Below are 26,497 nucleotides of genomic sequence, written 5' to 3' on the forward strand. Positions count from 1 at the left end.
CTTTCTCCCCCCCCCCTTCCCCCCCCCCCCCTCCCCCCCTTGCTCCATCCCTTTTATTCAAGCCCTGTTCATAACACCACCTTGAAACAAGAAGAGCAAACGCTCGATCGAGTCACTTTCGCAGTTCTGAATATTATATGAGGCATCAGATGGACAGGAAGAAATTGCTATTCACAACACAATGAGTCACGTTCACATAAAATTTGAGCCCGGTCACTTTTATAGTTTCCGAGAAAAGCCCAACGTTAAGTTGTGTGTTGCCGAACAGAAAAGGCTAGTTATCTCCCTTGTTTTTCTGATAACGTTCGTAAAAGGCTACAGATGTAAATACTTTGATGTAAAGAATAATCCTACAAAGTTTCAATCACATCCGATGAACTTTGTCAAAGATATAAAATGTCTAATTTTTCCTTTGACGCTGACCTGTGACCTTGAAAAAGGTCAAAGAAACCATCGTTAAAGTGTAGAGGTCATTGGAGGTCACGACTAAACAAAATATGAGCCCGATCGCTTTGATAGTTTCCGAGAAAAGTCCAACGTTAAGGTGGTGTCTACGGACGGCCGGCCGGCCGGCCGGCCGGACAGACTAACACTGACCGATTACATAGAGTCACTTTTTCTCAAGTGACTCAAAAAAACCAATAACCTCATATCTATCTTTAACTTAATTTTGTATCTATCTTTAATTTAATATTTATTTCTATCTTTTGACCCTCTCCTGGATTTACTCACTTATCTGCGTTCTTTGTATACGCAAGCTTTGGCCTTCAAAATCCCTCCATTCTATAATATATATTACTTTGCATAAATCAACAAACAATTTTTAACATAATACAAGTTGTTCAAGGCTGTCATAAACACAACAAAAATATACACACACACAAAATCAGAATCTCTGTGGGGAAAAAAATAAACAAAATTGCACCATGGAAAAAAGATCACAAGAAAAAACGCAGCTGTCTAAAAATCGAAAACCACAGCCATGTCATCCCATTATACCACAGCAGCCCCGCATCCCGCACGCGGGACACGCATATTACTGATGTATGTCCATTGGTCAGTATCTGGGTCGTACATCTCAGAGTCGCTCAGTCGATTCTGCCCGTCAAAACCGCCGCAGACGTAGATGCGATTGTCGAACACTGCAACACCTGCCCAGGCTCGTGGCTTTTGCATGGGTCGAATTGTGGTCCACTGTCGAGTCACTGTGTTGAATCTAGTAAAACAGAGAGAAAAATTTCAAAATCGAACAGTCTTATGGTTGAAAATATGTAGAAACATGTACGCCTAGATTTGTAGACTTCTTATCTAGTTTGAGCTCAGGAACTGTTAATGCAGCATCTTGTGGAAATATGTCTGTCGTTCACTGGAATACTTTCATTTATCTGGATTGCAGAATGTTAAAATCATACATAAGCTGTTTATACAAAGGCATGACAGGCACGTGCATCTTTTGTCTCTGAATCTGAACAAAGAAAGGCAATGTAACAACACACACTCTTGATTTCACGTTCACGGTCTAGCTAAGCCAATCATCACAGCCACAACTGGGCAAGCCTTTACCTGTCTACACAAGTTAAGTACTGGTTCCCGAGGAAACAGCAAAAAGAACAAAGACTACTGCAGATCAACACTTTACCATTTCTGTGAGATCAAAATACTAGTCCATAGTGCAAAAGCAACAAAATAAATGAATAAAGAAATAAAGAAAGAAAGAAAGAAAGAAAGAAAGAAAAATAACAAAATAACATAAAATAAAAATAAAATAAAATAACATAAAATAACATAAAGACCACAAAAGAACAACACCTCACCTTTCTACGAGATCAAAGTACTGGTCAGTCGGGCGAAAGCGGCCGCCGAATGCATAGATGTAGTGGTCGAGAGCGACGAGAACTAGACCTGACCGCGCTTTCTCCATTTCGGCAGTCAGTGTCCATTCCTGGGTGTCAGGGTCAAAACACTCCATGCTGGCTCGGTCAGTGTGCAGGATTTTGTCATAGCCACCTGCAAACATAATGCATTTGTTCATAGCCACCTGCAAACATAATGCATTTGGTCATAGCCACCTGCAAGCATAATGCATTTGGTCATAGCCACCTGCAAGCATAATACATTTTGTCATACAGGGGACCCCCCCTTTAAGCCGCTGGTCTGCGAACTTTCCAATATCAAAGGGTAATTTATATTGTGTTTGGCTAACAAGACACAACAGATAAACATGGAAACAGTAATGACATGACGATAAAGAAAAAAACATGCAAAAGAAGTGTAAATTTATCTTTACACATAAATCCATTTCTCCTTGAAAATTATCTGCATACTGGTTTTGATCAGCCTTTTAGCACCAGAGAGGCTTTATTTGCTCAGTAGCGAAAAAATCTGGGTGTTACCTTCAGACCACAAGTTAACATGGCAGACAAAGTCAGTTACATAAGTATAGTTTTTAGATAACAAAAAGGGGGGCTCAGCCTCTGGATACTGAGTATAATGACGTCCTCACTAGTGTTCTGCAAAGTGTTAATCATGATCGGATTACTTCCGCCAACATGTTCCTCATCATCTACATTATTTCATCCTACATCCCTGTTGACTGAAATAAAGAGGACTTTCAAATCAGAGCTCCACCCCTTAAAATTGTTGTCCTGAAGGAAATTATTCAGCCTTTAATTCCTCAAAGCTTTCACCATCACAGCAACACTCACCCGCAACGTAAATCTTTCCATCACAGACGGTGACACCAGCGCCCGCTCTCTTGCCTTTCATACTGGGTGCTTCGATCCATGTGTTGGTCTTGGGTTCGTATCTTTCCACAGTGCTGAAGCTTGCTGTTCGATCCTCGCCACCTGAACAGAAGACAGTTCACATTTGGTAGAGTTTTTGAAAAACACAAAGTCTTGACAGGCTGCACACTTTGTTGTACACTTTGCCTTTTGCAGTTCCAAATATTATAGTCATTTCTACAAAACCTTAATCGAGCACACTTGACATTTTTCTTCGAGCTACAATATTTCACCTATTGCATACAGGAACGGCAGCTACAGCAACAAAGGAGTGATCTCTGTTCACACCAAACTTGTGACAAACACCACTTTTTCAGAATGGGATCTTTCTTCTTTTTCTTAAAACCCCCCCTCCCCCCTCCTCCCCCTCCCATGTGGTCTCACCCAAACACACAAAAATACCCTACCTGATTACATACAACCCACCTATTGCATACAGGAATCCCCCAACAGAAGCCAGAGCAACAAAGGAGCGAGCTTTGCACATGTCGGACTGGTGACACCACTGTTTCTGCACTGGGTCGTAACACTCTGTGCAGCGTAGATACAACGTGTCGTCCTGAGATTCGGCCATGGCGCACTCTCCCCCCACTGCGTACAGTATGCCGTCTAGACTTGCTGCCCCGACTGCTGTTCTGGCTGTGTGCATGTCCAACTACAGAAAGATGAGTAAGAAGAAAAGACAATAAGCCAAGAAAGAAAAAAAGAAAAAAAAAATCCTATTCCCCGACCAATCCTTTTTTTCTCCCGACCCTAGAATTTTGTTCGACTCTTCAAAAAAATTTTTTTATACAAAATGACAGACTTTACAAATTACAAGAAACACTGCTCTTCTCCGACATCCAGGGAACACAGCCACCACAATTTCTAGCCAGTAAAAAGCCACATGTGGCTGTATAAATAAAAACAAACTTTATCTTGTCATCGAAAACAAACATTCTGTGGGGTTTTTTTAGCATGAAGATTTTTCACAAGTAATATACATCCGGAAACATCTTTCAGCGAAAGAAAAGTTATGGAGCATTTTCAGAAATACTGTATATGAATTAGCAAAAGAATGTAAAAAACCTCTATATTCTAATGGCACAATAATACACAAAAGCAGAGTTTGGTGAAACTTTTGGATTCAAATTCTGTACAAATACAGTGGACCATTTTTGATGAAAAAGAAAAGACCTTGCCCCAGATGTACTTTTCGCCAGTTTTAAACAGATAATATGCTGATGCTCATTATTTCTGCGATGCAGTGATGTTTTGATAATGATAAACCACACACAAAAAACTGTAATTTCTAAGCGCTCACCATTTCAAACCACTCATTTGTAAGGAAGTCAAAGCGCTCCATACTACTCAGCTGACACTGCGTGCTGTTGCGACCACCGATAACGTAGATACACGGCGGTTGAGCTCGCGGTGTTATCCTCTCCAGCTCGCGACTGTCTTGCTTGGTGCGGATGGCTTTGCTGATGAGAAGCTGACACTGCTCGCAAGTGTTGAAGAACTCGGACTTGAGCACAATGTTCTCGAGGAAGGAAAGGTCGAGCAGAGCGAGGCGAATATTTTGTAGCATCTTGCAGGCGCAGAACTGACGTTCTTTGGAGTCGTGGCGAATCCAGGCGCATGCTGCTTCGAATACCTGCATATTCAGATAAGATAAGGATATAAGATAAGGATAAGATTTTATATAGTCCTGTGAGGTTACTCTCATGGAAATTTGGGTTGCCTCCTCTCTGGGGAAAGCGAGCTGCCATACAGCATGGCGCTACCCATTTTCTTCTTCTTTTTCCTGCATGCGTGTATTCATGTTTCCAAGTCCTGAGACTTTCACCGGGAACTTGGGTTCTTTATCGTACACATGCATGCACACAGGGGTGTTTTGACACCGAGGAGAGTCTGCTCAAAGTTGACTCTGGAAAATAAATCCCTCGCAGAACGTGGGGATCGAACCCACACCGATAGCGACAACTAGTTTTGAAGTCAGCACCGCTACCGACTGAGCTATTTCCCCGCCCCTTGAGGTCTGTCTAAGTATTTAACAATAATGAATCTGATGCCAATGCGAGGTAAGTATTTCTCAAAACACTCTGGAAATCAGGACTTGAAAGCACAGAAGGTGGAAGTATTATACGCTGATAACATTTTAAAACTGAATATTAAGGCAAGCACAGGACTGAAATCATATATGATGCAGAATAATTATAGAGACGTTCAGTACACAAGCATGGTCCACATTAGCACAGACAGATGAAGTATTATACGCTGACAATATTCTAAAACTGAAGACGTTTTAAATGCAATGTATAAAAGCAAACACAGGACTGAAATCATATATCACATAGAATGTAGAGACTTACGGTACACAATCTTGGTCCACATTAGATTTTTACCATTTTCAAAAGGCAATGCTAGCGATATGGAATGAGTATACTGCAGACCTGTGCACACTCAAAACGCACCATCAGTAGTAAACAAACCAAATTTCAGTAGTTTTTAAAATGTTTCAGTAGTAAGCTGTAACGACAGTTCAAGACATAATTCTGCTCACAAAGCACACAAACTGAACTACTATGACGCAGTGGAATGGGAATTACTATTTATTAACAAGCCAAGGTGAAACATCAACACTGTTGTAACATTTGTTCTGAAAATGTCTTTGGTCTCGTCATTCTGACATTCATTCATCACTGGACTGTTTGCCAGCAGCTTTTTTGGCAGCAGCTTTTTTGACAGCAGCAGCCTGGCGTTTCCTCGCCTGCACGGTGGAGTAGTGGGCAGATTTTAGCTTTGCAAGCTCTTCTTTCGTGAAGTTCTTGCAGGTGTCGGAGAAGGCACGAACTAAGTCTAAGAACAAAGACTCAATGCTGAGAACACGCGCGCTTCCGGTAAATCGGAAAACGTCTTTTCAGTGCAACGGCCAACTAATTGGTCAAAACATCTTAAAACAGAAAAAAAGTACAAACATTTTTTTGGAGTAAAACATCGGAATTTCGGAATTTTAATTAAAAATCCGTAGCACCGTATTCTGCATATAAAAATCGGAGAAATTACGGAGAAACCGTAGATGTGCACAGGTCTGATACTGGGTGGCCGAGTGGTAACGCACTTGCGCTCGGAAGCGAGAGGTTGCGAGTTCGACCCTGGGTCAGGGCGTTAGCAATTTTCTCCCCCCTTTCCTAACCTAGGTGGTGGGTTCAAGTGCTAGTCTTTCGGATGAGACGAAAAACTGAGGTCCCTTCGTGTACACTACATTGGGGTGTGTACGTTAAAGATCCCACGATTGACAAAAGGGTCTTTCCTGGCAAAATTGTATAGGCATAGATAAAAAATGTCCACCAAAATACCCATGTGACTTGGAATAATAGGCCGTGAAAAGTAGGATATATGCGCCGAAATGGCTGCGATCTGCTGGCCGATGTATAAAAATAAAAAAATAAATCCCTGCGCTTAGAACTGTACCCACGGAATACGCGCGATATAAGCCTCATATTGATATTGATTGATTGAACCCTTGGGGACAGTAAACAAAACACATTTCTTCCCACAACAACCCAAACAATTCTGCCACCAGGGGTCGCTCGCCCTCGTTCTTGTCTTACCTGGTTTTCATTAGTTACATGCAGTTTGTCGCTCTGCAATAAGCCAATCAGCTGATCCTCAGACAGCTCGAAGAACTCTTCTGTGTTGGAGACGAGGAGGAAATTCTGAAAGATGAACTCTCGGGCTGTGGCCTCTAGCTCTGTGCAGGAATACATGTCCGCAAACCGATGTATACCTGGAATGAGAAAAGAAATTCTCTAAATGACTTTTTGTTGAAAAATCTTGTCAGAACTACAATACATTATTATTATTCTCTTTATTTATATATCGCCTTATCCGAAGTTCATAGCGCTTTATGCCGTGTGAGATGGAATTTTTTACACAATATATCACGCATTCACATCGACCAGCAAACCTCAAGCCTGTTAGGCGAATGTTCACCTTTCGCGGCCTTTATTCCAAGTCACACGGGTATTTGATGGACATTTTTATCTATGCCTATACAATTTTGCCAGGAAAGACCCTTTTGTCAATCGTGGGATCTTTAACGTGCACACCCCAATATAGTGTACACGAAGGGACCTCAGTTTTTCGTCTCATCCGAAAGACTAGCACTTGAACCCACCACCTAGGTTAGGAAAGGATGGAGAAAATTGCGGCCTGACCCAGGCCTGAACACGCAACCTCTCGCTTCCGAGCGCAAGTGCGTTACCACTCTGCCACCCAATACAGCGTAACCTGCGACAAAAGGACACCCTTGGGACCACTTTAAAGTGTCCCTACATTGCAGGTGGCCTGTCAGACAGACAAAGGGACTCCAGAAGGTGTCCTTTCATGGGAGGTGTCCACCGATCAGAGGGGTCTCACATTGAGGTACATGTACCACTGTACTTCTAACATACTGTAAAACACTGTCATTAATGTGTCAAGTCTTTAAGTTTAACAGAACACCTTTGGAAGCATTCCAAAGTCCTTACATTAGAGGTGGCCTGTCAAGAAAGGTACATGTTGGTAAAGGTAACAGACAAAGAGACGATGGCAGGTGTCCTTTCTTGGGATGTGGCCTCTTAATCACACCACAGGTACCAAAGTACTGCCCTAACCTTATTCATTTTTTTTTTAAAACGGGGTAACTTTAGACGTAAAATGTGTTTCTCCCTTAAAATAATCAAAATGAAAACACACATAGACACAGTCTCAGACACACACACACACACACACACACACACACACACACACACACACACACACATACACACACACACACACACACACACACACACACACACACACACACAGAGAACAAACACACACTTTTACAAACACACAAACGTTCCTTACCCAGACTGTTGGAAGGTGTGAGGTGCGACTGCAAGAAGTGGGCACACATGTTCTTGAGGGAAACAAGCCCGAGGAGGCTGGCCCCTTGTAGGACACGCTGCACGTTCTCCACGGAGATGACGATGGAACACGTGTACATGAAGTCCAGAAGCAGCTCCATCGTGTCAGCCTCAATGCCATGAATGTCGACAAGGTCTCGCCCGGACTCCAGCATCCCGTTGGTGAACATGGCACGCAGGTACGGACTGTAGCCCGCCAACACCACCTTTACAGGGAGAGAAAAGTAAACTAAATAAAGACACCGTCTTTACAGGGAGAAGAAAAAAAACGAAATAAAGACACCACCTTTAGGCTTTACAGGGAGAAAAAAATAAACTCAATAAAGACAATATACCTTACTACTTAAATAACTAAAGACACCATCTTCACAGGGAAAAAAAATAAACTAAAAAAGGACAGGGAGAAAAATAAACTAAATAATTATAAAGACACCACCATTACAGGGAGAAAAATAAAGCGAAAAAGCTGTGCCAGCTAATCAAACTGATGTAAAGTGACTGTAGTCCTAGTACAATAGAAAGACATCAAGCGTAATTTTCTCATACAAACTATTGGGAACTTAAGTTTAACTTTAAGCATCTTGGGGAGATGTTTATCCTTGAATTTCAGGCAAATGGGCAGTAATTTTGTTTGAGTATAACTTAACTTTTACCAAAGTTATCATTGTCAACCTTGGGCTCATCATCAACAATTAACAGATCTTTCATGGCTTCAGTGAATTTGAAATCATGCAAGACCTGTACAAAACAGCACAGAAATGGACAGCTCTAGCAACTATACAACTACACCTCAATCACTCTTCGACACACTCTGACTCAAAAACTCACAACCACACACACACACTGAGTATTGAGTAACATGTACACACACACTCACTCACACACACACACACACACACACACACACACACACACACACACACACACACACACACACACACACACACTTAAACACAGACACGCACACACACACACACACACATATGAATAAGGAAAAAATAACCAAAACAAGCCTCATGTTTTCACCAATATTTCGGCCTCGTGGCCTTCGTCAGGGTGTTCTATAATTAGCTCGCGCGATGTTTACCAATAATATAATATATATCATATGTGTGTGTGTGTGTGTGTGTGTGTGTGTGTGTGTGTGTGTGTGTGTGTGTGTGTGTGTGTGTGTGTGTGTGTGTGTGTGTGTGTGTGTGTGTGTGTGTGTGTGTGTCTGTGTTTAAGTATATATATATTGTACTAGAATGAATACCCGCTTCGCCGGGTAGCCGGCTTCGCCGGGAAGAAGTACTTAGAGCCGTACGCCGGCTTCGCCGGGTCCGAACAATGGACCCGCCAAGCTTAGGTCCCTCCCAGATTCGTGGAATGGGAACAGCACGAAAATGATTCAGTGGCCATAATGCCATTCGTGACCATATCGAGTCCCATCCTTGTCGACGAATGTAACCGTGTTAATCACCTTTGGAGGCGAACTCCACTCAAACAGGATTGAGCAATTTAGAGCTTATCTCTAAGCCCTTTTGAACTGTTCTGGCTTCTCAAAGGAAGGCCAGTACATACAAATACACAAAAGCCGCCAGACCACATCACAAACAGAACTGAACTTCTTCTTCTTCTTCTTCTACGTTCCCGGCCATACATCTAGATGTCCAGTCCAGTGTTGAGTGCAAATCCCGCAGTCAGCATTGGCGATCCGCGGGACGAGCACCATACCGTCGAATATCCGTTTGTATGGCCATGTTGGGTTTGATGCGTGCATGCCTGGTTTTCTCCTGTAGATGGGTGTCGGCACAGAAGGTCTGCCCGCTGTCCTCAGCCAACATGCTCCGTCTTCATGGCAGCTCAAATTTTTTATCGAGGTTCTCTCCTCTAGATCCGCCGTGTTTCGCCTAGGGGCTTTCGCTGCCTAGTTGATAGGGTCACCTCGTAGAGGATGTGGTCATAGACCACGCACGGTCGGTCTTGGGATAGGGAAACGTTATGCTAGTCCGGAGGGATTACGCCACAATGGCCACCTCGCGAAGACCCAGGGTCCTAGACTAGGGAGGTCCAAGGGGGAGCACGGGGAGGGCTACCCCTCTACCCGCACCTCCAACACAATCCCTTCCCCTGGTAGCTTCATCCCCAAGGAGGAAACAAACAAACTGAACAATCCCCAGGTGTTGCCCACATAGAGAGACACACACACACACACACACACACACACAAACACAGAGAAGCCGTATATATAGAGAGATAGATGACAGTGTATTTTTCGCGTGGCTATAAATTGATTCGACCTTTGCACTTTTACAGTGAGGATAATTTACGGGTCCACTTTACGTTCTGGACACTGCGGTGACCTTCTAAAAATAATAACAGAACGCCGGGAATATTCGAAGATGCCCCACTCATACTATAGTGCACCATACGAAGGAAGGGAGGTAAACGCTGAAAACCTGGAGAAGATAAGGAAGAGTTACTTATAATGGTAAAATGAACACAAAAACCAAAATCGGTTCAGCGCTGCGCGCTGAGAGCACGTGTTGAAATATCTCATCGATGATATTGTGTCCGGGGTGTAGCTGAATACAGTGTCCAAATTTGAAAAAGATCCACCGAGAACTTTGGCGTTGTGATGTGGTGTAGCGGCTTTGGTGTGTCGGTATGGGGGCCCGGGTAGCTGAGGTGGAACCAAAATCGGTTCAGCGCTGCGCGCTGTGAGCACGTGTTGAAATATCGACCAGGTTGTGTCCTGTCCCGGGTCTACCTGAATATGCCCACCAAATTTGAAGCAGATCCATCGAGAACTTTGGCCGTGCATCGCGAACTCACACACAGACACACAGACACACAGACATACAGACAGACACAAGTCGTATATATGTTACAGGCATTAAGTGAAACCAGGCATTACGCGTAATGCCTGAAATGTTCAGGCACTACGCGTAATGCCTATGACCACTAGGCATTACACGTAATGCCTAAAAATACCAGGCATTACGTGTAATGCCTGAAAATCATAGTCAGGCATTACGCGTAATGTCTGAAACCTGTTACAGGCATTAAACGAACTGAATATCGTTTGATAGAATCGGTCGAACAACAACACCTTTGACTCTCGCTCGTTTCTTCTTCTGCTGACACTCTGCGCACAAAGATTTGTAAAGTTCTATCGCGTGGCGTGGTATGTTGTCTTATTAATTTGTTGTGCAACTCCTTCTCCATGCGATCACGACCGCCATGGCCTGTGGCCACATGCGCTCTCTTGACGATATCGTATGTTTCTTCTAGGGTAGCATAGTAGAGAATAAATTCCTCAGCTGTGTCAGTCCTTTTCTGTACAAGCCTTTCGATGTCACCGCATCTTAATACCTCGAATCTGAAAATTAAAGCAAATGACAACTATTTAATGGCAATACCAGGACATGTTTATCAAGGTTATAAACAATGTACCATAACTCTCGGCAGCGAGTCGGATATAATTATAACACGTAGGACAGGGTCCAGATTGAAATAATCTTGCTAAAACAACAACATGTCAATGCACCCGAGCGCTACATTCAAACTACTTAAGATCGTGAACAACTAACGTCGAATAATAATAACAAATCTTCCTTATGAGAAAATAAAAACCCGTTTACACAGTCACAGTGTTTCTCAAGCGAACATTAATAATAATTTGATATCGTAGCTTTCAACAGCCCCGGTATGTGAGATAACACAACGCAATTTTCTTATTAGCTGCTTTTGTTCCAGCAAGAACGATACAGTCAGTGTACTAAGCCTTTTTTGTTACCTCCCTTAGATATTATAATTATGTGTCAATTGCTCTATCAGAGACAGCATTGGAGATAACCCGGTTTCAGTATTGTTTCACGATAGACGTAGAGCTGAATACCAACACTCAAATCTGTTTTTGACAAACACCACACATCACTTACTTTCCCAAGAGATGATACTCATGACGTGACTTTGTTGTTTTCTTAGGGGGCCCGGGTAGCTCAGGTGGTAGAGCACTGGACTTGTGATCGAGAGGTCGCTGGTTCGAATCCGGGCCGGGACGGACACGGGTCAACTTTATGTGCAGACCCAGAGACGGTATCCATCTCCCACCCCCGTGTCACCACAATGGCACGTTAAAGATCTTAGTCATTCTACCATAAGTGCAGATGGCTGATACCACCTAAACACGCAAACATCAAAAAGCCGTGAGGGCGTAAAACTCGAATCGTATAAACCAATTCATGTCCAATATAGGCAATTAAGACCTGACGGACAATAAGCCCCTTAAATTTACTTACGTTGTTTTCTGGAAGGCAGCTTTTACTTCTTTGATTGTTCTGAAGTACACAGCTTTCGGGAGCAACTTTCTGCTGTCCTTTTCATAATGTTCAAACAAACGTCGAGTAAACAATTGTTCTTTTTCATTATCCTCCATGGTGACGAATAACCAACTGGTGAAAACTCGACTGGAAATATTGGACCTAGGCTTTCCATTGTGACATGCACTCACACTTACGTGAAATTCAAACTGTGGTGAACACTATGTCAGAAATACATTATTTTGCATTGCGAACCATCACTCATAATCACAAAATAAAATGTGCATTCATTTCAAAGCTCACTTGATTGAATGTCAATTACTATATTTACACCATGACATTTTGTCAACACTTTGTCCTTAAAAAATGTTCTCACCGTCATCCAAGAGGTAATGTGTATTGCCTGAATTGCTTCAGGCAATAAGCGTAATTTTGAGAGTCAAATTTCAGGCATTACGTGTAATGCCTGGTATTTTTAGGCATTACGTGTAATGCCTAGTGGTCACAGGCATTACGCGTAATGCCTGAACATTTCAGGCATTACGCGTAATGCCTGGTTTCACTTAATGCCTGTAACATATGTGCACATCTACAATACTGGAAACAGGCAGTAAAACAACAGAGTCCTGACTTTAAGCTTGTGTTGTAGCTTACTGGGCACAACCTTGTTCATGTTTACAATTTGATATGTTTGTATACATGTGTGTAAACCATAATAAAGGTTTGAACCTCACTGTTTGCGTTTGTCTGATTTTTTATGCAATTTATATTGTTGGTTTTTGTGACAAAAATAGCATCAGAAAGCGGGACATAATTTTGGAGAAGAAGTGAAGTGCTCAGTGCATTTAAAACTAGCAGCAAAGAAGTAAACTCTGTGTATAATGACAGTATATATTAAACACTTTACCTAATGAACACATCTCCATTACACAAATTCGTGACATTTGACCTTTGATGCAGGTCAAAATAATGATGTTTGCACGTTACATTCGTTTCCACTTGCATCAACTGAGTTGTGTTCTGCTTCCAGAACACAGAAGTGCTTCAGTAGAACAATATTTTGTTTAGAATGCATCACACACTATCAGTCTTTCTAAAACTGGTGCAATTCACGATGAAAAGTTAAACACGGTACCACTAGAGGAACGCGTATCTGGCAAATCACGTTTAGTCTCCACCTGTGACGTCCGCAACACTGCCGCTCAACCCATCCAGGAAGCTGACGCACTTGTGTTTTGCACCCTGAATCGGAAGAGCGTGAGTAAGCGGTCAGCGTGTAGACCACAAATTGCAAGATGCGTGGACACGCTAAAACAAACGAGCATCATTGGTCGAATAGTTTCCACTGACGCGGTGTGCCGTACAACACATTCGTTCGGGGTTACGCCACGTGCCTGCATCTCACGCTAGCTGTGGCCTTCTACAAAGCTTATTGAGGTAAGTGTTATCATTAATGCTCATTATGTATTGATAAAAGTGCCACTGATTGAACATTTAGTCCCTCCAACAGAAATATTCCTTGATGATTGTCCGAGATAGTGTGTACTCTTGTCGTCTCCACGGTGACGAACGAGCAACCCAAATCAATATTCTCGCAAAACTACAATATTGTTAACTGATTTTTGTAGAAATCAAATGAAGAAGGTTTGGTTAATAAATAATAACTGACGTCCATTTGGAATTTAATGTGCACGGCCCAATCTGATCGGACGTTTTTAAGAAACGAAAATCAGACCTTTTTGGTTTCTGTTGTGACGTTCAGAACAACGAAACATGATATTCGGAGTAATAATAAAAGCATGTTAGTTCTGCAAGTTTGTTTGCATACATTATCAATAAATCACCAATAAAAGTGCGGTCTTGTTGGTTCTAAAAGAAATTAAAGCAAGCATGCAGAAAAATAATCCATTTGGGGTCGCGTATCAGTAGGTACTCAAAAGTGATTTTTCAAACTCCAGAATTAAAGGTTATAACTTCCATGGTCTTGTAGATCTTTTTATTCTGAGCACAGTGATGTAAATTTGTATTCTGTAGGTGAATTAGTTTAGTAGTTATGTACATTTGAAAAGTGCAATTGTAGGCCTTTTAAACTCACTTTTTTCAAGAATAAAAAATCGTCAACTTTGGAGCCTCACTGTGAACCCAAAACAAGAAATATGAAGCTAATTTTGAACAGATTACCTCTCCATATCTAAGACTTTTAGCTCAATTTTTTTCCCAAAATTTACGGGTAAGAAATAATTGAATTGAAGAACCCAAACTTGGGCAAATCGTTCAATTTTACCGTTCAAACACGTCTAAATCTTTAAAAGGATATATTTCAGCTTCTAACTGTCCTACCAACATGAACTTTACATCAAAATGATCAGCATCGACAGATCTGTAAACACATATACACAGACAAAGAAATAAAACAGGTTTGAAAATTTTCATTTTTCAAGGCTACCCATCTAATCTTCATCTGGAGCTGGAAGATTAGTGCCGCCCAGATGAGCCTTGAGGCTGGCTGTCAGGTCCTCAATGCTACCAGTGAGTCGAAGGCAGCCCTTCTGATTCAATACTGTTTTCTGGTATCGAATTTGGTCCTTCAATGCGTTCAAGAGGGTTGATTTCTTTTCTCTTCTCAGTCGTATCACCAGAGCATCAACATCTTCTGCAATGACACAGGGGCCACCAACAGCCGTCATCTTTCTTATTAGCTCGGTTTTGGTTGCTGCCTGTCTGGCCTCCTTTGCCGCCTTTTTTGCCTTGTTTTCCAGGAGCCTCTGCCTCAGTCGCAGCAACACCGCTTTCTCTTGTTGGCGGTTGTGGTGTCGCAAAGACTTCCCTTTCCTTGGAGCGAAGGCAAGAAGATGGCTTGACTGGGTCTCCAGTTTCTTCTTCAACCACAGTGTTGTCCTGTTGTGGCTCAGCATATTTGTTGACGACCTCTGGTGGACAGATGCATTGCGCCGCTTGTTAATGTCATAGCCCAGGTCACCGAAAATGTTTTCACCGAGCAGATTTGTCAGTGGGCAGTGGTTGAGGACATCTGGGAAGGGAACTGGTTGTCCACCATACACACCGTCTTCCAGAAAGTCATTCAACTGCCTGCGCAATACACTGCACATGTCTGGCATCAGCTGCCGTAGAGTACACTGGACTGCTTCGATGTGCTGACTGGCAAAGTTGTAGATACTGTCCTTCAGGGCTGCTTTGTCTCCTTGCAGTTCGAATTCCCCATCAAAGATGCCCAGAAAGTGAGGGTCCAGGAGAATGCTGGAATAATGCATCAATAAAATACTTACAAAAATTCAGCAATTAATACAATATAATTATATTGCTCGTGCTATAACCAAACACTGAATCACAGAATTCTTTCCTTACATTTCTTTGTTCTTGAATATAAAGTTCAGCTAGAGTTGCAAATTACTCTGGTATACGCAGATATTTTTGAATTCATTCGTACAAAATTAACCCTTGAAGTGTCACAGAAAAATGTCAGTTTGTTAATATGAAAAGAAAACAGAAAAAAGCTGAAGAATAGGCTGGATATTCTGCAACTTGCTTGTCCATCCTGTGGATAATGAGCTGGATATATACTTGTGGAACTCTGTGTACTTGACTTCACTTTGGAGAAGCTCCAAGTATGGACCGGTGATTCGGACGAAGACCAGGGCAACAGCACACACCACACCAGGTCATCCGGATCTGCAGCAACACTCTCAATCTTGAGTGGCTCTCTTCCCTCATCCCTCTCTCCCTACCGCCAACAATCGACTTTTCTCTACCTCCATCCTTCCCTCTCTTTCCCTCCCCTCTGTCCCTCCATCCCACTCTCTTTCTCTCCCTCCCTCCCCCTCTCTCTCCCTCCTACTCTCTTCCTCCCCCCTTATCTCCCTCCCCCTCTCTTACTCCCTCCCTCCTCTCTCTCTCTCCCTCTATCCCACTATCTCTTTCTTTCCCTCCCTCCCTCCCTACCTCCATCCCTCCCACACTTCCTCTCCCCCCCTCTTCTTCCTCCCTCCCTATCTCCCTCCCTCCCCTTCTCTCACTCCCTCCCTCCTCTCTCTCTCCCTCCGTCCCACTATTTCTTTCCATCCCTCCCTCTTCCTCCCCATTTATCTCTCTCTCCATAGCTCTCCCCCCCTTACCCTCCCTCTCTTTCTCCCTCTCTCCGCCCCTCTTTCCATCTCTCTATCTCCCTCCCTCCCTTTATTTCTCTCTCTCTCTCCCTCCATCCCGCTCCCTCCCCCCCCCCCCCCCCCCCGCCCCTGCTGTGTCTCCTCTCTCTCACTCGCTCTCACTCCCTGTCTAGTCTCTCCCCCCCCCCTCTCTCTCTCTCTCTCTCTCTCTCTCTCTCTCTCTCTCTCTCTCTCTTTCCATCTTGTGCAAATTCGTAGTGTTATTTTCACTGTTTTGTCATTTCTCTTGACAACACTTCTTCTTCCAAATATTCTGGTAAAACCAAGTAAGTCCGCTTGCTTAGATCTGCGCATTTTTTGTTAGATCTGATATTGGGGGGAAAGTGGTAAAACCAAGTAAGTCCACAAAATGCCCAACAAAACCAAAACCATCCATCAGATTATTATGAAAATCGGGTTTTAAACGTAAATTAATGCTATCTATCTTATTATCTCGGTGATTTGATCTAGATAATCATCACTTTTGAGACATTTTATCAAACAGTAAAAGTCGTTTTTCTCGGAAGTAGCGTCAGTGGACTTACTCGGTTTCAGCACACGGCAGAGTAGGCTACAGACAGACAGATCTAGATCTAGCGTCTCCCACTCTTGCACTGTGTCTATGCTTACTGTGTGTGTGTGTGTATGTGTATGTGTGACGGAGTGATTGAGTTTGTGTTACTGTGTGTCGATTTCTTACGGGAGCCTTGAAGGCTTCGCCTCTTGTTAGTTATAACTGATGTAATGGTATCGTTTCTTTATAAGGAAGCCAAAGGCAATTCTCAACTGTAACCCGAAATACCGGAGAACGTTGCAGCATGCAAAGCACACCTTGAAACGACATCGAGCAGACGACACAAAACCGCTGATTTTGCCACGGGTCACGTGACCTCGTTTTTTCATGATTTTCCACTTATATTTAGGTGCTACAACCACAAAACCTTCAGAAACCATGAATTTAAAAGCCCAGTCAAAGTTGCCCATTCAACAATCCTTCATTTGAAACGTACATTTAATTAAATCTGTTGAGAACCACAGCTACCATTTTACACACATGAACACCATCAATGGACGACCGATCTCTGCACATGCGATCGGCATTACTAGCATGTATCCGCACAGATTTTATTTATAACTGATAAAAACAATATGAATCAGGATTCTTAAGAACTGTACTCACCAACAAGAGCTTTGAGATTCCATGATTCGCATGGACGAGGCCGAGAATCAGCGATGTCTTCAGTCGCTCGACAGGGCCGTGAACAAGCTTCGGCCATCACGGCTCAGGGTGACTGGGTTGCACAGACGGCTTTGTTTACGTTTTTCTCCCGTAAAGTGCTCGGCGTACAAATAACGTTTAGGCAAGAAAAATACCGCATTAATTAGTCGAATACTTCTTCTTTTTGATAATATCCTTTTGAAATCGATTGTAAATCGCAAAACTTCCAAAAAATTATATCATATATTTCATTTGCTTTGCACGTTTTCTCGCCAACGTCCGATCCCGCTTACTGTTACATGTAAATGAAGCTGAGAAACAAAGCTTTTAATTGGTTATCATTTCTAGGTCAACCGATGAAACAACGCGAAGCACTCTGAGATTGTGTGAGCATACTGTCAGGCCTGACATGCCACAGAGCGTGACGTAATGGCATCCGGTGGTCACGGGGCCTTCGGTTTGAGAGTTGTTATCTGTTCTAGCTCAACAAATACAAACAACCATCACCACAGAAACCAAGATAAGACTTCAAACTTTTGTTTCATTCAGTTTTTTATTGCATGCGGTACGTAATTACACCAGAAATCATCTGTGAATCTTTAGCAAAACGGGATAACACCGGCTTTGGGACAACTCGGGAAAGAGGCTTTTGACTACCTACTATCAGTAGATTTCGTTTCTCCTGTGACATACGCTCTCGAACACACTGATATGAACGCGTGCGAAGTATCAGATCTAAGTCTATAAAATGCAAAAGCAAACAAATGTTTTCCTTTGATTTCGTATTTCATATATGGCATGTGCATTTTAAGTTTTTAAATGTGCTGCCCGAAATTTGGCGTTTTGTAAACGGGAGTCACAGTGGAGACGAAGTTTAATCGCAGCAGTTGTTTCCTTGTGACCTACGTCACAGTTAGTTTGCGGCCTGTATTTATTGTTTACTTTGGAAGTTGTATGCCTAAAGCATATCATTTATAATACTTTTAGACTTGTCTAAACAAATAGTTTGAAAAAAAGAGGCTGTCTTTTGCAGTAAAACTAAGAGATATGTTTGTTGGTTACCATGGAAGCGAGTTACACTTCTCTCATGGCTTCTTCGTACCATACGCTTCTGATTATCGATTTTGGTACAGCAGTCCCTGCAATGTACGGCCCCCGGCGTGAGCGGACACCTGACATGTACGGACACATTTGCTCGGCACGGAGTGTTTTCCTTCTATATTTCCCCCCCTTAAACGGACACCTGCAAAACGTGGACACGGACACTCATTTTCGGTCCCAACAGCAGGTCATACCTCCAATGTACGGACAGACCATCGTCACATTTTCACCACAACAAAATCGATAACAGAGCAGTCCGGCTCTTGGTGCAAAGATCACAGCCGCAATGGCGTGACGACAGTCACTGGTAACTTGAGTGCACCTGTACCCATCAGGAGGGGGGGGGGGGGTAGTTTTGGTCAGGAGTGGAGTACATGCGAAGATGCCAACATGAAACTGCACTGTGCTCTTTATTCTTGTCTGTTGGACCATAGACCATTTATCCGGCTATTTGGTCTATGGTTGGACGTAAACAACAGAAACCACAGTCGATGAAGGTCCTGAGCGAAAGAGAGGGAAAAACCGGCCACAGTTCTCAGCATCGTGTGTCTGTGTGTAACCTCTTTCATTGACAAGATACTCAGTCTTGTTTCCCCTCAGCCTTGACCAGTGAGTCGGTTGCCTAATCTGTGAACCCTTCAGTTGTCTTGCTGTGTCAAAAGTTACGACACAGTCAACTGGTTTTGCTCTGAGTGAACAGTTGGAGCTGACCTCTCTGGCCACAGCCCAACAGTACATGGCTGGAGTGAGTGAGAGAGAGAGTGAGAGAGAGAGAGAGGGAGGCGGGGGGGGGGGGGGGTGGAGGGGTAGCTGGCTAAACTCTGTGGGGTGTCCGGTGTCACTGCATGTCAGCAGGAAGAGCATTCGAGAGAAATAGAGAGGTGTACTCTTCCACACAATTTCCAAGCATCAGTTGTCACGGCTTGGGGTAGGCATTAGTGAGGGAGAGTGGGAGCTGTGTTATGTACAGTGTATTTCCGACTGAAGAGTGAAAAGTCACTGCCATGCCACATGATCGGCATGCAGTCAATAAAGCCAGACAAGATGAAAATAAATTACATGATTATGACATGCAGCTCTATCTGCTGCTATTTATTCAAACTGGGTTTCAAACTTATTCTTGCAAAGCATCTGCACACGCTCCTCTGTGCTGCGTTTGTGTGGCTGCTTTCGTATGTCAGTGCATGGTGAGTGTGTTCACTGCCTTGAGGATTTATTTTATCTCTTCTTTTCAACACTTTTCATACAAATCATTTTTACAGAACGTTTAAAGAAGTATTAGGAGTTTATTGTTTAGTAGCCACAAGAAGTGATTAGCATAGACTCAATCCTGTTGTTTGTGTGTCTGTGTGAGTGTATGGGGGAGGGGGTGGTGTGGTCACCCCTCCCGTGACCGGACACCTGCAATGATGTATGGACAGTTTTGCTATGGCCCAAGGGTGTCCGTTCATGAGAGGGACTGCTGTATTTGAAAGCCTTTGCTTGCTTAATTGATTTCTGCATTTATTTCATTTCATGTGAGTGTAGTTTTTAAAAGTCAAGTCAAAGCATTTCTTCCTTCCAGATATGGACCATTTGTCTGGGGGGGAGAGAGAGAGAGAGAGAGAGAGAGAGAAAAAGAGAGAGAAAGAGAGAGAGAGAGTTATTATTACGATTATTCAGATTTTGAAGGCAAAAAACGCCTGTCTGTGTTCTATTTTATTGTGTCTCACTTCCATTTTTTGGGCACATCGTTAACTCAAAACAGAGATTAAGTCTACATGTCATAATTGATAATTCAATATCAGCTTTCCAAAATAACAACTGATGTGCTAAAAATGAAGCCCCTTGATGAGTTTGCCCACCTGCATGTCCAACATGGCCCAGAACCGCAAAATATTTGGAAGGTGGCAACCATGTAATATTGTAATACTTGCAGCAAAGGTGATCAGTTTTCATTTTGATTTTTTCTCTGCATACTTTTTATTATTATGGATTCATTTATTTTTCAGTTTCAGACTTCTAGTACAATAATGTTCTGCATTTTGTTTTCAGTACAAGTTCCCTCAGCTTTCTGCAGATGCTTACCAACAGACTGAAGTTGCACAACTCACCGGACATAATTCCAGGTGTGATTTTACTTTCTGATTTCACTGTTCAGATCTTATTCGCATAGATTTCTCCACAAAATAGATTTAAGCTCTCGGACAGTGTTTTAATTTTTAGAGGAAAGTCTTCCTATCCAATAAAGTACACTTGTAATTATTCTTTGATTGCAGAAAAAGTTATCTTGCAATCGTCCTTGGTATTGTGAGTGGAGTGAGGGGATGATGTACTCAGAACTTGCTTGTGGAGGTTTTGCATAACCCTGTATGTTCTGTCCTCTTTCAGCATTCAGCATGGCAGCTGGGTGGAGGTCACTTTCACCACTGTACGAGGCAACACCGAAGTATACAGTGGGGTGGTGGTGGGACTCAGACCAGGGGAGGCCCGTGTCAACTTTCTTCGGGAGAAGGGAGATGCATACATCTTCCCAGACGTGGAGGACATTTCATGGGTGGATGCTGGCAGCGTTAGACTGCTAAATGTCCCAACTGTCGGCCGTAGAGGGCAACATATGTTTGACTGATTTTTTATGCACTTCATCTTTTGATTATCGTGGATGAACATAGTTTTTACGCTGGTTTCTTTTTCATGCTTTTACAACACATTTTTGTACTCCTGGAGCATCTTGCATCATTTCTTAAATTGTTCTTCGGTAACTACCCACCCTTTCCCATCATAAGTTTGCATTTCAGCAGTTCTAAAACTTGTGGAGCCACGACCTTCTTTTACTCCTAATCTCACAGTTTTTATCACTGTCTGGTATTGATTATGTTGGTATATGGTGTATTTGATAAATTTATCAATAATTGACAGAAATTTAAAGTTTTTTTGTGTGTTTTATTGCATGATGTCAATTTTTACAGTCACATGACGCACACGCGTCAGTCTCAATTTTAACACTCAAATCATCTTCAATCACAACACATTTTTAGAAAATGATAAGAAAAATGGTTCTTTTCATGCTCCTAACTCAGTGTGCTTTATGTTTTCACCATGAAGGCCATGACACCTCTGCGCATCTGAAAACATCACAATAGACACAAAGAAATGTGCGATTTCCTCCATTTGGGTTCCACGTGACATACAGAACATTTGGTTATTCACACAAAATGAATAATGTGTAAGTAACTGCAACAACATAAAAACAACTGTCTTTGTATGACAAAAACAATATATGAAAGACCTGCATACAATGCTGTTATCATAGTGTAGGTGAAATTGTTTATCCCCTCTGTTGCGTATGTCACGGTTTCCACTATAGTCATTGGTACTGCGTGGAAAATGAATAGGTTTTTCTTCTCATGTTTCACTTAGGATACAAGACCTTGAATGTCTGCCAACATTGCAAAATAATTTCAGCAGGAATATTGGTTCATTGTTTGAATAACTATACCAGGTGGAAACCATGTGACATACAAGACACCACTCACGTTGGTTAACTCTTGGTGATGTTTTACTGAAACCGGCATGTGCTTTGTTTATTAATTGCATTAAGGCATTAAAATAGTGTCTAAACTTTAACAAAAAGTGGGTTTGGCTTTGTTTTTATAATGTTTATTTTTTTACCCCAATGTCCCAGGTTGTGATCCAGTATTGTAGATGTGCACATATATATATATAGATATATTTATCCTACATACGTGAGAGAGACACTCGTGAGATCATAATCGTTCAAATCACACGTGTGTATATCATGTACATGAGGTCATGTCAAGCAAGTCTGGCAGGAACCTGTTTTTCCACTGCTTATGATGCCAAAGTCACCGAGACAAACGTCATTATAGAAAACAAAAATTGCGCTCGCCAAGTACCCTCGATGAATTTTTAGAACTAACACGTCACGCCACACTTTCAGAGTGACGTTTCATTGCTTTGACGTAATAGATTGCACGAGGCTTTAGAAGAGATCGAGGTTCCAAAACAAGCGTCTTCAATTTTGCTGCCTAGACTGCAGGACATTTTCAGTAAAAACTAAAATACACGTAAGTACAGTATATATATATATATATAGGATAAACAGAATACTACATGGCTTGCTGTTTCGTACCAGATTTACACTCGTTGCTTTTTCAAATACAGTAGTGAACAGCTCGCTTTCGCTCGCAGTTCACATTTTTTTTTTTTTAAACTCGTGTAAATCTGGTACGACACAGCAAGCCATGTAGTATTCTCTCTCTATATATATATATACACACACACACAGACCCAGTCAGTGAGTAACAATTTACAAACACACACACACGCACACACATCAACACACACTGACACAGTCAACACACACTGACACAGTCAACACACACACTGACACAGTCAACACACACACATTTATAGTAAAACCACTCTACCTTATGGGCTTGAAACTTGGTTCCACTGACACTAAGCACAACATCACACAACTGTTCCTGCAGTCGTAACTCATGCATGACAGTGAAGGCCTTCGCAGCATGGCTGTGAACGTGGAATGTTCTGGAATCAATCATGGCTGGCACAGGTATCCAATATTAACGTCAACTGAATGAAGTACTGCAGGAAGGTAAACACTGGAAAAAAAGAAAAAGAAAACCCCACCTGATTCTGGGAATTAGAATTCTAATATTAATTACACATTAACATGCTTCCATTTGAAACTTCGAGGTCGTCATCGTGGATTGACGCCCGACCAAAGCTAATTGAAGCACGACGGAGCGAAGCGACGGAGGGCTTCAATTAGACTTTGGGAGGGCGTCAATCCACGATGAAGACCGAGAAGTTTCAAATGGAAGCATGTTAATGTTATTGTAATTCAATCTGACGACGATCTATTTCCTGCTTTCATGCGATGGTAAACCGACAGAATTGGTTCTGTTCTGTTCACACACTACTTTCAGTCAACCTACCTGCAAGGGTCAAGTCCCAAGAAATATGTCTCTGTATTCCTATCTTATCACTCTGCTCCTGTTTTGTTTTCTTTCACACACATTTTCCCTTCTTTTTTGACGGGTTTCTGGACAGCAAACTCTGAAACAAGGGTATTCAGCTGGTATTTCCTTGTTTTTACTACCTATTTTATTCATGTTTTTATTACTTAATTAGTGGAAGAATCTGTTGTAATGTATGTTTGATGGTGTATGCTTTTAATCAAGCGTTGCTGACTATGAATGTAGATGTAAATGCTTGTATAACTGTGTTTGACTTTTGAATGTGTCAAGCGCAAAGAGCATAATTGTAAAGTTATGATGTTGCACTATATAAATGCTCATTTATTATTATTATTATTATTATTATAAACAAATTCTTTTCATCACAAAAGCGATCTTTGGAATTGACTGACGTAGTCCGGAAGAATTCATGCATCAACTTACGTCACGTATTCGACGTCATCACTTCGCATACCTTATGGTCTCGGTATTTCGTTGGCCTTCATATTTCCTACTTGTAAAATGACCCTCAAAGCTAACCGAGACTAGTTGAGGCTGTATCAATGCGCCTCGCCAGCAGGTGGTTAGTGGCTTTTTTAGCGAGTGGTTATCGACAATTAATGACCGGTAATTTTTAATGAGTTGGGGCATTCTGACCAATCACAGGATCTGTTTCATTAAAACGCCAACTTGATTGAATTACAATATTAATTAATATTTTTCTGAGTCTGACTGAGTATTTTTATCCTTGATTTATTCCTCTTTTCTGATTACAACACACTTTTCGACAAGTAGTGAAGTACTGACGCTGATGGGGTCTATGTCGACCAAAAGAGTGGGATTCCCTGTAGGTGGAGTTCCTGGAGGATGGAGTTTTTCAATAAAAATTGCAAACCATACTCGAATTTCTAAGATTAAGAAATATCAAAAAAGATTGAAAAACATCAAATTCTACCGATGTCGCCAAGCATCCCGTGACTTTCAGCGATATCAGCGACACGCTACAGGAACTAAATCCTGTGGTATTCCCTGTATACAGGGAATCCCCCTCCAGGAACTCCACCTACAGGGAATCCCACTCTTTTGGTCGACATAGACCCCATCAGCCTGGCAGTAGGTTACATGTAACCCTTTGAAGCCTCTGGGAAGTTCCAATTTTAATGGTATTTTCTGATCACAACACACCTATCCGACAAGTAGATCTAACAATAGAAATTAGAATACTACTTTTTATAGGCCTACTTGATATGGAAGTCTTTCTGAAGTTCCACTTCCAATTCCATTTCCAGTCATATTTTTTCAAAGTTTGTGCTGACATTGAAGTCTCCTATAATCGGTGGTGTTTTTTTTTTCTTCATCTTCTTTCTATACTAAATACACAACTCTTTGTTTCTGTTTCACAACAGAAAGACACAATAACGATGAATACGTGCACTTCCGAAAACAGAGCTCCGGATTCAACAGTCTGCTATAAATCGGACAAACAATGGCCACATAAAATTATAAGTAAACAAAATCATTGGCCGACCTGTCCCGGAAACGAAACTTAATCTCCTCTTCGATATCCTGAAAGCACTCAGTGGCATCAGGAAATTAAATGTTTTTGTGGCATCTTTCAACACCAATAACAGTAAATTTATCAACCGGAAGTTTTTGTTTTATGTTTGCAAGTAGCCTCCCTTACGCCCTTGTCGGTTTGAGAAATCCGTGAAAATATGTCCCCATGAAGATTGAGTTGATGCACAATAAATAAATATATTATATTCAATTTAGTGATGTATTTAATAAAAAAATAAAAAAATAAAAATAAATATGAATAAAAGAGAGAGAGAGAGAGAGAGAGATGATGATGATGATGGAACTTTATTTTTCAAGGTTAGAGGTTTAAGGCGACGCCTTTTCTTAGAGATCAAATCAAATCAAATCAAATCGAATCAAATTTTATTTTACAAGGGTTGTGGCATAAGCAATATAAACGAGCTTCTTTTCAACCAGCCCTCGCCCAGAGAGGGACTATTCTAATCTTAAATACATACAAACGTAAAACAATTACAAAAGATAAGCATGACAGTAAAAAATAAAAAAATAAAAAGGCAGAAAAACTATTCACAGGACTATATACACGTTGTAGGCTATACATACATTCTTGCGTTATGAAACACTAATGCTTTATGGACAGATATGATCAATATGAAAATAATCAGAACGAAGTCTTCCATCACTGTGACTTTTCGTAATTTGACATTAAATTCAAGTTATGACTAAATTAATGTTTTAACATAGAGGGGGGAATCGAGACGAGGGTCGTGGTGTATGTGTGTGTGTGTGTGTGTGTGTGTGTGTGTGTGTGTGTGTGTGTGTGTTTGTGTGTGTGTGTGTGTGTGTCTGTGTGTGTCTGTGCGTGTCTGTGTGTGTAGAGCAATTCAGAGTAAACTACTAGACCGATCTTTATGAAATTTTACATGAGAGTTCCTGGGTATGATATCCCCAGACAGTTTTTTCATTTTTTCGATAAATGTCTTTTATGACGTCATATCCGACTTTTTGTAAAAGTTGAGGCGGCACTGTCACACCTTCATTTTTCAATCAAATTGATTGAAATTTTGGCGAAGCAATCTTTGACAAAGGCCGGACTTCGGTATTGCATTTCAGCATGTAGGCTTAAAAATTAATCAATGACTTTGGTCATTAAAAATCTGAAAATTGTAATTAAAATTATGTTTTTATAAAACGATCCAAAATTACTTTTATTTTATTTTTCATCATGTTCTGATTCCAAAAACATATAAATATGTTATATTCGGACTGAAAACAAGCTCTGAAAATTAAAAATATAAAAATTATGATTAAAATTAAATTTCCGAAATCGTTTTAAAAACAATTCCATCTTATTCCCTGTCGATTCCTGATTCCAAACACATATAGATATGATATGTTTGGATTAAAAACACGCTCAGAAAATTAAAACGAAGAGAGGTACAGTAAAGCGCGCTATGCAGCACAGC

The 26,497-nt window shown here is 41.6% G+C and overlaps 1 protein-coding gene and 1 long non-coding RNA gene across 2 annotated transcripts; one reads left to right on the forward strand and one right to left on the reverse strand.

Moving 5' to 3' along the window:
- Positions 1-49: 49 nt before the first annotated feature.
- Positions 50-25,147, reverse strand: LOC138980339 (kelch-like protein 18). The gene is made up of 9 exons (XM_070353204.1): positions 25,021-25,147; positions 22,941-23,135; positions 7,662-7,926; positions 6,380-6,555; positions 4,087-4,419; positions 3,210-3,438; positions 2,706-2,846; positions 1,815-2,007; positions 50-1,216 (listed from the first exon to the last, which is right to left on the reverse strand). The coding sequence occupies exons 2-9, from the start codon at positions 23,073-23,075 to the stop codon at positions 994-996; spliced, it is 1,695 nt and encodes a 564-aa protein (XP_070209305.1). The 5' UTR covers positions 23,076-23,135; positions 25,021-25,147; the 3' UTR covers positions 50-993.
- Positions 13,222-21,417, forward strand: LOC138980338 (uncharacterized). Its single transcript, XR_011460297.1, has 3 exons — positions 13,222-13,464; positions 20,545-20,618; positions 20,881-21,417. It is a non-coding gene; the product is annotated as an uncharacterized lncRNA (long non-coding RNA).
- Positions 25,148-26,497: the final 1,350 nt, after the last annotated feature.

The sequence above is a fragment of the Littorina saxatilis genome, linkage group LG11 (assembly GCF_037325665.1).
Source record: "Littorina saxatilis isolate snail1 linkage group LG11, US_GU_Lsax_2.0, whole genome shotgun sequence".
NCBI classification, from domain to species: domain Eukaryota; kingdom Metazoa; phylum Mollusca; class Gastropoda; order Littorinimorpha; family Littorinidae; genus Littorina; species Littorina saxatilis.